The following is a 9,398-nucleotide window of genomic DNA, read 5'->3' on the forward strand; positions in this document are numbered from 1 at the left end:
ACACTGTTGTCAACATAACTGAAAACACACTGTTGTCAACATAACTGAAAACACACTGTTGTCAACATAACTGAAAACACACTGTTGTCAACATAACCGGAAACTGTGCGGTTCATATGTATAATATTGATTCAGAGGCCCGAGGACCTCTGCAAAATTGTTTTCTTTTTCACTACTTTTATTTATCTCCATGTCCAGCCCTTATATTTAGCTTCACAATTAAGTGTTTTACAATTTTCTTATCAGGAAAATCAGGGCTACAAGTCGAACACAAAACATAAATAATTGACATAAACAGTTGCATTCATGAGTTTTATTGACAAATAAGGCCCGCCAAGCAAAAATCGGATAAAAAATGAATGTATAAGAATCCTGTAAGTACAGAAATAGTTTGCTCAGTGGGAAATAAATATCCAACTACCCAGTGACAACTGTGGGGAGTTTCTGACAGTAACTATGTGAGCTTATTACACTATGTCCTGGGATTTCCTGTGGTCTATGTAGAACCCCTTACAGTATTATAGACACTATGTCCTGGGATTTCCTGTGGTCTATGTAGAACCCCTTACAGTATTATAGACACTATGTCCTGGGATTTCCTGGGGTCTATGTAGAACCCCTTACAGTATTATAGACACTATGTCCTGGGATTTCCTGGGGTCTATGTAGAACCCCTTACAGTATTATAGACACTATGACCTGGGATTTCCTGGGGTCTATGTAGAACACCTTACAGTATTATAGACACTATGTCCTGGGATTTCCTGTGGTCTATGTAGAACCCCTTACAGTATTATAGACACTGTGACCTGGGATTTTCTGTGGTCTATGTAGAACCCCTTACAGTATTATAGACACTATGACCTGGGATTTCCTGGGGTCTATGTAGAACCCCTTACAGTATTATAGACACTATGTCCTGGGATTTCCTGTGGTCTATGTAGAACCCCTTACAGTATTATAGACACTATGTCCTGGGATTTCCTGGGGTCTATGTGCCTTCCATCTTCTCTTGCCTGGCTTGTGAGCGTCATAGAGCAAAACAGATTGCATGTACAGTTGAAGTCGGAAGTTAACATACACTTAGGTTGGAGTCATTAAAACACGTTTTTCAACCACTCCACAAATGTCTTGATAACAAACTACAGCTTTGGCAAGTCGGGTAGGACATCTACTTTGTGCATGACACAAGTAATTTTACCAACAATTGTTTACAGACAGATTATTTCACTTATAATTCACTGTATCACAATTCCAGTGGGTCAGAAGTTCACATACACTAAGTTGACTGTGCCTTTAAACAGTTTGGAAAATTCCAGAAAATGATGTCATGGCTTTAGAAGCTTCTTACAGGCTAATTGACATCATTTGAGTCAATTGGAGGTGAACCTGTGGATGTATTTCAAAGCCTACTTTCAAACTCAGTGCCTCTTTGCTTGACATAATGGGAAAATCAAAATAAATCAGCCAAGACCTCAGAAAACAAATTGTAGACCTCCACAAGTCTGGTTCATCCTCGGGAGCAATTTCCAAACGCCTGAAGGTACCACATTCATCTGTACAAACAATAGTATGCAAGTATAAACACCATGGGACCACGCAGCCGTCATACCGCTCAGGAAGGAGGCGCGTTCTGTCTCCTAGAGATGAACGTACTTTGGTGTGAAAAGTGAAAATCAATCCCAGAACAACAGCAAAGGACCTTGTGAAGATGCTAGAGGAAACGGGTACAAAAGTATCTATATCCACACTAAAACGAGTCCTATATCAACATAACCTGAAAGGCCACTCAGCAAGGAAGAAGCCACTGCTCCAAAACTGCCATAAAAAAGCCAGACTACGGTTTGCAACTGCACATGGGGACAAATATCGTACTTTTTGGAGAAATGTCCTCTGGTCTGATGAAACAAAAATAGAACTGTTTGGCAATAATGACCATCGTTGTGTTTGGAGGATAAAGGGGGACGCTTGCAAGCCGAAGAACACCATCCCAACCGTGAAGCACGGGGGTGGCAGCATCATGTTGTGGGGGTGCTTTGCTGCAGGAGGGACTGGTGCACTTCGCAAAATAGATGGTACCATGAGGATGGAAAATGATGTGGATATATTGAAGAAACATCTCAAGACATCAGTCAGGAAGTTAAAGCTTGGTCTTCCAAATGGACAATGACTCCAAGCATACTTCCAAAGTTGTGGCAAAATGGCTTAAGGACAACCAAGTCAAGGTATTGGAGTGGCCATCACAAAGCCCTGACCTCAATCCCATAGAAAATGTGGGCAGAACTGAAAAAGCGTGTGCAAGCAAGGAGGCCTACAAACCTGACTCAGTTACACCAGCTCTGTCAGGAGGAATGGGCCAAAATTCACCCAACTTATTGTGGAAAGGAGGGAAGGCTACCCGAAACATTTGACCCAAGTTAAACAATTTAAAGGCAATGTTACGAAACACTAATTGACTGTATGTAAACTTCTGACCCACTGTGAATGTGATGAAAGAAATAAAAGCTGAAATAAATAATTCTCTCTACTATTATTCTGACATTTCACATTATTAAAATAAAGTGGTGAACCTAACTGACCTAAGACAGGGAATTTTTACCAAGATTAAATGTCAGGAATTTTGAAAAACTGAGTTTAAATGTATTTGGCTAAGGTGTATCTAAACTTCAGCCGTCAACTGTACATGGTCATGGGAGTCTCAGCTTTGATGCATATACAGTGCCTTGCGAAAGTATTCGGCCCCCTTGAACTTTGCGACCTTTTGCCACATTTCAGGCTTCAAACATAAAGATATAAAACTGTATTTTTTTGTGAAGAATCAACAACAAGTGGGACACAATCATGAAGTGGAACGACATTTATTGGATATTTCAAACTTTTTTAACAAATCAAAAACTGAAAAATTGGGCGTGCAAAATTATTCAGCCCCCTTAAGTTAATACTTTATAGCGCCACTTTTTGCTGCGATTACAGCTGTAAGTCGCTTGGGGTATGTCTCTATCAGTTTTGCACATCGAGAGACTGAAATTTTTTCCCATTCCTCCTTGCAAAACAGTTCGAGCTCAGTGAGGTTGGATGGAGAGCATTTGTGAACAGCAGTTTTCAGTTCTTTCCACAGATTCTCGATTGGATTCAGGTCTGGACTTTGACTTGGCCATTCTAACACCTGGATATGTTTATTTTTGAACCATTCCATTGTAGATTTTGCTTTATGTTTTGGATCATTGTCTTGTTGGAAGACAAATCTCCGTCCCAGTCTCAGGTCTTTTGCAGACTCCATCAGGTTTTCTTCCAGAATGGTATTGTATTTGGCTCCATCCATCTTCCCATCAATTTTAACCATCTTCCCTGTCCCTGCTGAAGAAAAGCAGGCCCAAACCATGATGCTGCCACCACCATGTTTGACAGTGGGGATGGTGTGTTCAGCTGTGTTGCTTTTACGCCAAACATAACGTTTTGCATTGTTGCCAAAAAGTTCCATTTTGGTTTCATCTGACCAGAGCACCTTCTTCCATGTTTGGTGTGTCTCCCAGGTGGCTTGTGGCAAACTTTAAACAACACTTTTTATGGATATCTTTAAGAAATGGCTTTCTTCTTGCCACTCTTCCATAAAGGCCAGATTTGTGCAATATACGACTGATTGTTGTCCTATGGACAGAGTCTCCCACCTCAGCTGTAGATCTCTGCAGTTCATCCAAAGTGATCATGGGCCTCTTGGCTGCATCTCTGATCAGTCTTCCCCTTGTATGAGCTGAAAGTTTAGAGGGACGGCCAGGTCTTGGTAGATTTGCAGTGGTCTGATACTCCTTCCATTTCAATATTATCACTTGCACAGTGCTCCTTGGGATGTTTAAAGCTTGGGAAATCTTTTTGTATCCAAATCCGGCTTTAAACTTCTTCACAACAGTATCTCGGACCTGCCTGGTGTGTTCCTTGTTCTTCATGATGCTCTCTGCACTTTTAACGGACCTCTGAGACTATCACAGTGCAGGTGCATTTATACTTGATTACACACAGGTGGATTGTATTTATCATCATTAGTCATTTAGGTCAACATTGGATCATTCAGAGATCCTCACTGAACTTCTGGAGAGAGTTTGTTGCACTGAAAGTAAAGGGGCTGAATAATTTTGCACGCCCAATTTTTCAGTTTTTGATTTGTTAAAAAAGTTTGACATATCCAATAAATGTTGTTCCACTTCATGATTGTGTCCCACTTGTTGTTGATTCTTCACAAAAAAATACAGTTTTATATCTTTATGTTTGAAGCCTGAAATGAGGCAAAAGGTAGCAAAGTTCAAGGGGGCCGAATACTTTCGCAAGGCACTGTATCTTAAACGGAGCCCCAACATGTATTATTTCGAACATTAAGTATAAATACATTATGGTATTACAGTATATAGTATAAATACAGTCAATTATGGGGAATGGAAGGTGTGGTGCATTACAGGGGGTGGAATGGGAGGTGCATTTTAGGGGATGGGAGGTGCATTTTAGGGGATGGGAGGTGCATTTTAGGGGATGGGAGAGGCATTTTAGGGGATGGGAGGTGCATTTTAGGGGTTGGGAGGTGCATTTTAGGGGATGGGAGATTAATTGTGGGGGATGGGAGGTGCATTATGGGGATGGGAGGTGCATTATGGGGATGGGAGGTGAATTTTAGGGGATGGGAGGTGCATTTTAGGGGATGGGAGATGCATTATGGGGATGGGAGGTGCATTATGGGGGAGGTGAGCTGCATTATGGGGATGGGAGGTGCATTATGGGGATGGGAGGTGCATTATGGGGGAGGTGAGCTGCATTATGGGGATGGGAGGTGCATTATGGGGATGGGAGGTGCATTTTAGGGGATGGGAGGTGCATTATGGGGATGGGAGGTGCATTATGGGGGATGGGAGATGCATTATGGGGATGGGAGGTGCATTATGGGGAGGTGAGATGCATTATGGGGGAGGTGAGATGCATTATGGGGGATGGGAGATGCATTATGGGGGATGGGAGGTGCATTATGGGGATGGGAGATGCATTATGGGGATGGGAGGTGCATTATGGGGGATGGAAGATGTATTATGGGGATGGGAGATGCATTATGGGGATGGGAGGTGCATTTTAGGGGATGGGAGGTGCATTATGGGGATGGGAGGTGCATTTTGGGGGCTGGGAGATGGATTTTGGGAGATGGGAGATGCATTATGGGGATGGGAGGTGCATTTTAAGGGATGGGAGGTGCATTTTAGGGCATGGGAGGTGCATTATGGGGATGGGAGGTGCATTATGGGGATGGGAGGTGCATTATGGGGGATGGGAGGTGAGGTGCATTATGGGGATGGGAGATGCATTATGGGGATGGGAGGTGCATTATGGGGGAGGTGAGCTGCATTATGGGGGAGGTTAATTTTGGGAGCTGGGAGGTGCATTATGGGGGAGGTGAGCTGCATTATGGGGGAGGTGAGCTGCATTATGGGGGAGGTTCATTTTGGGAGCTGGGAGGTGCATTGTGGGGGAGGTGAGCTGCATTATGGGGGAGGTGCATTATGGGGATGGGAGGTGCATTATGCATCAAGATATTTTATATTTTACCCCCAACAATATCTTGAAATAAGATAAATCACTTGTATTATTCATTTTGGGGGGTTAAAATAAGACAAAACGTTCTGCCAATGAGGTTAGCCAATTTATCTTGGTAAGAAAACAAAACACATTTGAAGTGATTTATCCCTCAATATAAGGAAAAAACCTTGATGCAAGATATTTAGGCTTGCTTAGAAATCACTTTTTGCAGTGTAACTTCAATGTTTTTGAGGTTTTTACATGGCATTGCAGATTTTAGCTGTATATATGTGATGTATTTGTAGACAAAACATCGTGGACAAAACATTAACAAAACATTAAGAACACCTGCTCTTTTCCATGACATAGACTGACCAGGTGAATCCAGGTGAACGCTATGATCCATTATTGATGTCACTTGTTAAATCCACTTCAATCAGTGTAAATGAAGGGGAGGAGACAGGTTAAAGGAGGATTTTTAAGCCTCGAGTCAACTGAGACATTCAGAGGGTGAATGGGCAAGACAAAATATTTAAGTGCCTTTGAACAGAGTTTGGTAGTAGGTGTCAGGCGCACCGACTTGTTTCAAGAATTGCAAAGATGCTGGGTTTTTAAAGCTCAACAGTTTCCAGTGTGTATCAATAATGTTCCACTACACAAAGGATATCCAGCCAACTTGACATAACTGGGAATTATTTGAATCAACATTGGCCAGCATCCATTGGAATGCTTTTGACACCTTAAGTCCATGCCCCAACGAATTGAGGCTCTTATGAGGTCAAAAGGGGGAGATAGGAGGTGCAACTCAATATTAGGAAGGTGTTCTTAATATTTGGTACATTCAGTGTATAATATAGTAATATCTCCTGCTCCTGGGCTTGTGGAGGATGAGATCATTCTGTCTGGCCGTTATCTCTAGAGATCATACTGTCTGGCCGTTATCTCTAGAGATAATTCTGTCTGGCCGTTATCTCTAGAGATCATTCTGTCTGGCCGATATCTCTAGAGATCATTCTGTCTGGCCGTTATCTCTAGAGATCATTCTGTCTGGCCGTTATCTCTAGAGATCATTCTGTCTGGCCGTTATCTCTAGAGATCATTCTGTCTGGCCGTTATCTTTAGAGATCATACTGTCTGGCCGTTATCTCTAGAGACCATTCTGGCGGGCCGTTATCTCTAGAGACCATTCTGGCGGGCCGTTATCTCTAGAGACCATTCTGTCTGGCCGTTATCTCTAGAGATCATACTGTCTGGCCGTTATCTCTAGAGATCATTCTGTCTGGCCGTTATCTCGAGATCATTCTGTCTGGCCGTTATTTCTAGAGATCATTCTGTCTGGGTGCTATCTCTAAAGATAATTCTGTCTGGCCGTTAACTCTAGAGGACCCCACAGTCTCAACATCAGTTTAATCTCTAGAGGGTCCCAGTCTCAACATCAATTTAATCTCTAGAGGGTCCCAGTCTCAACATCTGTTTAATCTCTAGATGGTCCCAGTCTCAACATCAGTATAATCTCTAGAGGGTCCCAGTCACAACATCAGTTTAATCTCTAGAGGGGCCCAGTCTCAACATCTGTATAATCTCTAGAGGGGCCCAGTCTCAACATCAGTTTAATCTCTAGATGGTCCCAGTCTCAACATCAGTTTAATCTCTAGAGGGTCCCACATAGAGTACAAATATATTATGATATTACAATATATAGTATACATAGAGTACGTTATGTGGGAAGGGAGGTGCATTATGGGTGATGGAGTGTGAGATACATTATGGGGGATGGGAGGTGAGGTGCATTATGGGTGATGAAGGGTCAGGTGCCTTATGGGGGGTGGGAGGTGGGGTGCATTGTGGGTGATGGAGGGTGAAGTGCATTATGGGGGATGGGTGGTGAAGTGCATTATGTGGGATGTGAGGTGCATTATGGGGGAGGTGAGGTGCATTATGGGGGAGGTGAGGTGCATTATGGGGGAGGTGAGATGCATTATGGGGGATGGGAGGTGAGGTGCATTATGGGGGATGGGAGGTGAGGTGCCTTATGGGGGATGGGAGGTGAGGTGCATTATGGGGGATGTGAGGTGAGCACAGGTGGTACCTTACTTGGGGAGGATGGGTTCGTGGTAATGGCTGGAGCGGAATCATTGGAATGGTATCAAACACATGGTTTGATTCCAGCTATTACTATGAGCTGTCCATTATGCATTATGAGGTGTGGGGGAGTCATAGAGAATGATAGAGACCTCTAGTGGCCAAAAGGCTATATTAGCATGGACAGTGCCATTGATGGATTCCACCATTTTAATGTAGTCAACTGGGTGGGACTTCCAACTTTATTGGCTGATCCTTCCTGATGAACCTATTGGAGCCATGTTTAACTGGGTCATCAAGATTGATCAGCCAATCGTTTAAGAAGAGAATGTACTACTTCAAAATGCCCATGCTGTGTCAGATGATATAATGTCACAGATACTAAATTTAGTCCTCTATCGCTCTCTATGTGTGGAGCTGACATCTCGTGAGTCTGTCCAGTTCAGGTTTTTCAACAGGAAGTGATGTAACAGTAGCCATGTGGTCGCTAGGGGGGGAATTCTTGCTGCACCATTTTCTTCCTCCAAAAACAGGAACGCCGTTTCCCACGAGGCCACAAGGCTGGGGGAGGGGCATGTGAGGGAGTCCCTTCTGTAGAGGGTTGTGGGTGTTGTAGTCTAGCCCACATTGATTCCCAGCCCCACCTGCACACAGATACGCTACGGTAAGTACACACTACCACCACCGCCATAACCAAAACAACAACACCATCCCCCACCTGCAGTTTGTCACCACGGTGATTAACGAAGGCTCCCATCAGCAGTGTAGCAGGGAGAGGAGACAGACTCTTCTCCAGTACTCCTCCAATTATACACCTACTGTTAACCATGCCTACACACACACACACACACACACACACACACACACACACACACACACACACACACACACACACACACACACACACACACACACACACACACACACACACACACACACGCTGCAGTCAACATTTGTCATCAGGAATACATGTTTGCCAGTGGAGGCTGCTGAGGGGAGGACAGCTTATAATACTGTCTGGAACAAAGCGAATGGCATGGCATCAAGTATTTGATACCTTTCCACTCATTCTGCTCATTACAACGAGACCGTCCTCCCCAATTAAGGTACCACCAACCTCCTGTGATATTTACATATTAACCCCACCACCCCTCCACACCGCACCGTACCTCTGAACACCATGTTAGCCTCAGGTAGTTCCATCTGGTACCCGAAGGAGGCCGTCGTCTCCTGGGTCCTGGTACTGGCCTCAAACTCTACCCCCACCTGGATCTATATACACACACATTTATACATACATACATACACACACACACACACACACACACACACACAAGTTGTTGGACGGTATTGACAACAGCCCCACCTAGTGGTAGTCTGGTAGTAATGGTCTGGTCTGAACTGGTCTGGTCTGGTGTAGTGGGGTCTAGTCTGGTATAGTGGGGTCTGGTCTGGTGTAGTGGGGTCTGGTCTGGTGTAGTGGGGTCTGGTCTGGTGTAGTGGGGTCTGGTCTGGTGTAGTGGGGTCTAGTCTGGTGTAGTGGGGTCTGGTCTGGTATAGTGGGGTCTGGTCTGGTGTAGTGGGGTCTGGTCTGGTGTAGTGGGGTCTGGTCTGGTGTAGTGGGGTCTAGTCTGGTCTGAACTGGTCTGGTCTGGTGTAGTGGGGTCTGGTCTGGTGTAGTGGGGTCTGGTCTGGTGTAGTGGGGTCTAGTCTGGTGTAGTGTAGTCTGGTGTAGTGGGGTCTGGTCTGGTCTGGTATAATGGAGT

General features: G+C 44.3%; 1 protein-coding gene across 1 annotated transcript in view; it reads right to left on the reverse strand.

The window, feature by feature from the left end:
• Positions 1-5,395: 5,395 nt before the first annotated feature.
• LOC139388354 (mitochondrial import receptor subunit TOM40B) overlaps positions 5,396-9,398 on the reverse strand; it is a 57,831-nt gene continuing 53,828 nt past the window's right edge. Inside the window, exons 9-11 of the mRNA XM_071134969.1 lie at positions 8,802-8,904; positions 8,351-8,463; positions 5,396-8,276 (exon numbers count right to left, since the gene is read on the reverse strand). Of these exons, the coding sequence (XP_070991070.1) occupies positions 8,250-8,276; positions 8,351-8,463; positions 8,802-8,904 (243 nt within the window). The 3' untranslated portion in view covers positions 5,396-8,249. The remainder of the gene's footprint in view (positions 8,277-8,350; positions 8,464-8,801; positions 8,905-9,398) is intronic.

The sequence above is a fragment of the Oncorhynchus clarkii genome, chromosome 29, assembly GCF_045791955.1.
Source record: "Oncorhynchus clarkii lewisi isolate Uvic-CL-2024 chromosome 29, UVic_Ocla_1.0, whole genome shotgun sequence".
Taxonomy (NCBI): domain Eukaryota; kingdom Metazoa; phylum Chordata; class Actinopteri; order Salmoniformes; family Salmonidae; genus Oncorhynchus; species Oncorhynchus clarkii.